At 42.4% G+C, this 5,676-nt stretch overlaps 1 protein-coding gene across 1 annotated transcript in view; it reads right to left on the bottom strand.

The window, feature by feature from the left end:
• CPD (carboxypeptidase D) overlaps nucleotides 1–5,676 on the bottom strand; it is a 98,782-nt gene that overhangs the window by 87,514 nt on the left and 5,592 nt on the right. The window contains exon 2 of the mRNA XM_017855123.1: nucleotides 4,416–4,663. Coding sequence (XP_017710612.1) covers nucleotides 4,416–4,663 — 248 coding nt within the window. The remainder of the gene's footprint in view (nucleotides 1–4,415; nucleotides 4,664–5,676) is intronic.

The following is a 5,676-nucleotide window of genomic DNA, read 5'->3' on the forward strand; positions in this document are numbered from 1 at the left end:
TGTTTGAATAATCAGAAAATCTCATCATAACTAGCTTCACCAAATGATCTCTGGCCTTAATACCAAAGTCACCTACTTTTTGTAGAGGCAGGATATTTATTTTTTAAGTATGAGATAGATTTACCTTCCTCAATTGTCAGTTAGAAATTACTTTCTAACCTTTTACAACTTTTTCCAAAAAGGCAAAGTTAAGTATTTACCCCATTATTTTAAGTAACATCATGTCAAATAAATGAAGCAACTTGACTAGATTACAAAACCACCAGGTCACAAAGTTAGGTTTTATTAAATATATTTACTAAGGACTGAAATGTAAAAATTACACATTAAAGTAAGTCCGTTATCTATAAAAAAAACTTTTAATGATTTTCAAATCACCTCTAATTGTTATGGGGAGAAGGTTTGACTTCTAAATAGTATGTCAAACCGCTTTTTGAATGCTTCTGATATTCAAGAAACACTGGCAGAAACTATAGGAGGATCAGAAAACTCTAGAAAGTGATAGCAGCAGCAGGCTGGAGGGTACAGGAAGGAGGCAGACAGCCACCCCTTCTGCTGCCACACAGCCCGCTGCCCTGGGGGCTGCCGTAATGGGGTCAGGCCCAGAGCAGCACAGCGGGGGAGTAATGTAGTCAGGCACAGAGGGACCCCTATGTGGAGCTGGGGCCGCACCTCGGGGGTGGGGCGGAAGGCAGGAGCGGCTCCAGCTTTGGGGACCTGGCCAGAAGTGCAGCCACTGCGCCCACCCCACTGAGGGTCCCAGGTTCCTGGGCTCAGGAGGAGGCTCTGCACTGGCCACTTGGGGCCAAGTCCCCGGTGTCCACCCCACGTGGGGTGACCTCCCAGCCTGACACTCCTGACAGCCAGGCCCAAGGCCCACAACCAGCTCTGGGCCACCCCTTAGCCCCAGGGCAACAGGGAAGCTTACAGCAATGTCTCCCCTGGCCCAGTCACTGGCCCAGGTCCAGGACCCCCTCAAGCCTCCCAGTGGGCATGGCGGGGGCTGCATGCTCCACTGAATCGGCGGGAGCCGGGAGCTGGCAGCAGCTGCATCCCCCAACCTCCTAGGCCCCCCTTACCCTTGCAGGCTTGGAGATGCCTGCTCCTGCTGCCTGGCCTCTCCCCATTCCTGCATCTGCTCCTATCTCGGAGTGGGGTTGGAGCTGAGGCAGTGCACTGTCACAGCCCAGAGGGGTATGCACATGCTTGGGCCCTGTTGCCTGGGCCCCCACCCCCGGACTGGGCACTGACAAGCGTGGAAGAGGGAACCAAGGTTGGGGACTGAAGGCGACTCAGCACTGGCTTGCAGGTGCCCCTTGGCACGAGCAGCCAGGACACCATGGAAGGCAGCAGGAGGTAGACCAGCTCCTGGGTAGAAGGGAGGGGGTCCCTGGTGAGGCCTCACCTTCAGGCTGGGGGCCAGGCTGCCAGTCCCACAGACTGGAGTGGGGACTTGTGGTACCTTTTCCAGGCTGCCCGTGGTACCCATGAACCAACTTCCTCCTCTCTGAGGTCCATAAAAGCACTGGGCTCAGCCAGGGCAAGGCAGAGGATGGAGAGATGATGGGACAACTAGAGGGTAGCTCCTCTGCTGAAAGCTGAACACTCATCAGGATGACCTGCCTGTAGAGAGGAGCCACCCACTCCAGGGCCTCCTTTGTGCTGAGGGCCGAACACTCGACTGGGTGACCTGCCTACGGAGAGGAGTTGCCCACTGCAGGTCTCCTCTGAGCTCAATAAAGCTCCTCTTTGTCTTGCTCACCCTCCACTTGTCTGCATACCTCATTTTTCCTGGAGGTAGGACAAGAACTTGGGCAAAGGTACCACGAGGCACAGAGGTTTCCAGCCAGAAAAGCAACACCCCAAAGATCCCATAACAAAAGTATTAAATTTTCAAACTTATGACCCATTTTGGGTACACATGGCTTGATATAAAAAGTAAAAGAGTAATTCAAAGGTTTAAATACACATTAAGAGACATGTCATAAGACACTTTATAACGTGACTGCCAATAAAAAGGTAAGGAAGACCTAAGGCATTTCATCATGGGCAGACTCCTAGAAAAGAAACAATTTACACTGATGACATTTCCATTGGTTGATTTGTTCTAAGTTCCCTCTACATCTACATCTGTGCATAAAAACAAAAACGTTATTATTCAAAGTATACCTAAAGTTTAAAAAGAGTAATAGCTGTTTTCATTGCATTTAAAGAGAAAAGATAAACAGTTCAAGTTTGTATTAACAATTCTTGCCAGGCACGGTGGCTCATGCATGTAATCCCAGCACTTTGGGAGGCTGAGGCGGGTGGATCACTTGAGGTCAGGAGTTCGAGACCAGCCTGGACAACATGATGAAACCCCATCTCTACTAAAAATACAAAAAATTAGCTGGGCATGGTGGCAGGCACCTGTAATTCCAGCTACTTAGAAGGCTGAGGCCGGAGAATCACTTGAACCCAGGAGGCAGAGGTTACAGTGAGCCAAGATCATGCCACCGTACTCCAGCCTGGGCAAGAAGAGCGAAACTCCATCTGAAACAAACAAACAAACAAACAAACAATTCTTTAAAAAATAACATTTCATAAGAAATTGGAACCCTTATATATTGCTGGTGGGAATGTAAATGGTATATCTACTATGGAAAATAGTCTGTCAAACCTAAACATAGAATTACCATTTGACCCAGCAATTCTACTCCTCGGTATATATCCAGAAGAATTGAAAATAAGGACTCAAACAGATACCTGAATGCCAACGTTCATTACGCATTATTCCCAGTAGCCAAGATGGAAACAATTCAGTGCTCATCAATAGATGGATAAACAAAATGTATTACTAACATATACATTCAAGGAATATTATTAAGCCATAAAAATGAATAAAGTTCTGATACCTGCTACAAAATGGATCACCCTTAAGAACATTATGTTAAGAAAAATAAGCCAGATGCAAAAAGAAGAATACTGTATAACTCCAGTTACATAAAATATCTAAAATGGGCAAATTCACAGAGATAGAAAGTAGATTAGAGGTTACCAATGGCTAGGGGTAAGGGATAGAGATGGAAGTGGGAATTATTATCTAATGCTTACAGAGTTTCTGCTTGGGATGATGAACAAGTTTTAGAAATAGTGGTGATGGTTGCACAACATTGTGAATATTAGTGCCACTGAGCTCTACGCTTAAAAATGTTTAAACAGTTAAACTGGCAAATTTCATGTTATATATATGTTTTACCACAATAAAAATAAAAAATCAGCATTCCATGATCACCTCACAGATTAAAATACAAAAGGAAAATGTGCCTTTATGTAAAATGGAGAGATCTGGGCTGGGTGAAGTAGCTCACATCTATAATCCCAGCACATTGGGAGGTTGAGGTAGGAGGATCGCTTGAGGTCAGGAGTTTGAGATCAGCCTCGGCAACACAGCCCATCTCTACAAAAAATGTAAAAATTAGCTGGCATGGTGGCACACATCTATAGTTCCAGCTACTCAGGAGATTGAGGCAGGAGTATCGCTTGAGCCCAGGAGCTTGAGATTACAGTGAGCTATGACTGTACTACTGCCCTGCAGCCTGGGTAACAGAGTGAGACCCTATCTCTTTAAAAATATGTATTTTTAAAATTTAACTGGAGAGACCTGGTTGGTGGTGGTCACCATGTTAACCAAGCTGTCCAACTCGGCTTCTTACAGCTTGATGTTATGGGTCTCCTGATATGATGTGCAACATGACCTATGTAAGTGTCTTGCTGGGAAATCTGACCTAATCTTATCACGAAGAAAGTGACAATCTAGATTATGGAATTTTTCCATAGGACTATTAGCATGGTCTCTTTACAAGAGCCAAATGCAATGTTTGAACTTTGATTGGATCCTAGATCTGGTGAAAAAAGGGCTACCAAGGCTACCTTGGACATAATGGGGGAAATCTGAGTTATGGACAGCATGTGGTATGATAATATTAAATTATCGTTGATTTCTCAGTTATGGTAATAGTCTATAGTTAAACGGAAAATGTCCCTGTACTTGGGAAATACATACTGAGGAACTTACAGGAAAACTGTTGTGAAATCTGCAACCTACTTTTGGATGGTGTGGCAAAAGATTGTGTGATTGTATGTGTGTATGTGTGTGTGCATGCTCATGCATGTGCATGTAGAGAGAGTGAAAATGTGGGAGAGGGAGAGGCAAGGCATCTGGGATAAGATAACAGTGGTGAATTTAAATGAAGGACAGACAGGTCTTCAGGTAGTCCTTCAATTTTGTTGTAGGTTTGACATTTTCAAAACAAAAAGAAATAATATTTTTTAAAGTTAAATTTCTACCAATTTTCTTCTTTTCTGCTCAGAATACACATAAGAAATCTCAACGAACAAGGGGGAAAATGTAGCAAACTCAATGCTTTGCATACCTTCCACATCATACCAGTGTGCACCATTTGTGATTCCATCTTTGAAAGTCTCATCTTCATCTCCTGGACAGTGAGGCTCACCAGTTTTCATTATGGGGTGGTTTGAAGCATAAGCTTTTGCCAAGTATTTAAAGACTTCATCATCTGAGGTTTTGCTATAGATTCCAGTGGCCTTATGTTCTGGAGAATCATCAAAAGGATAGCTTGCTACCACTGAGCCACCATGCAGATTTCCAGAAAGCACAAACCTTTGAAAATACAACCAAATCACGTATCACTAAAAAAAGGACACAAAACACAATGCATTAAAAAATTCCACAAAATCTTTTAGAAATAAACTCCAATGTCTATCTTGGAGACCTAGAAAACAACTCTATCAGTTGTTATCTGTTATAAGGAGACTAACAACAACAACAAAAGAAAATGGAAAGAAAGTATTATCAATTTAAGATTTCAAACAGCTTTAACAATTCAGGTTAACCTAAAGTAACTTCAAAGAGTTTTCCTTCATTGAAAATACAGCTGGATAACACAGTATAAATTAGTATTTCAGGAAATGTCTTATTTAGGGAATTCCAAATTCATGTATTAGGTTGAACTATATGAGCTTTGAGCTTGACAATATTCACCTTTTTCTGTTTGGTAGCCATGTTGCCAGGCCTCCCAAAGTGCTGGGATTAGAGGCATGAGCCACTGTGCCTGGCCCTCACCCATTTTTTGACCTACAAAAATGACAATTTCATATAGTTCAGCCTATGACTTGTATTTCATAATATGCAAATTTCATAGAAAACATGGCTGGTATATATAAATATTCATTGTATATATGTTAGGTTAATAACTTTTATGCTTTTTACATTTACTGTCCAAAGAGAATTTTAAGATAGGGAATCTAATTTTTAAAAGGATATTTTGTGTTTCACTCCAGTTTCACAATATACTAAATTCACATTTTCAAGAGAGAAGCCATAGTTGAGGAGATTCAGGAAAAAACAAAGAAAACAACCTGATTCAGTGAGCTGCTTACAGAGAAAAACAATACACCATATCAAAGACTAGTCCTCCACTGCATCACTGTAGAAGCAGCTCTTTCAAGGCCCAATGTTTCTGATTGGGCCATTAAAAAAATTAACTGACATGGAGGCAAGGCTGCTCCTGTAAAAGAAACATTTTTTTTTAATGCTGCTACTTTTAAGTAAACCCTACAATTTGGTCAAACTTATCTATATAGAAATACTGAAGAATTCCTTTTATGGTAAAA

Source organism: Rhinopithecus bieti, unplaced genomic scaffold (assembly GCF_001698545.2).
Source record: "Rhinopithecus bieti isolate Rb0 unplaced genomic scaffold, ASM169854v2 scaffold_38691, whole genome shotgun sequence".
Classification (NCBI taxonomy): Eukaryota; Metazoa; Chordata; class Mammalia; order Primates; family Cercopithecidae; genus Rhinopithecus; species Rhinopithecus bieti.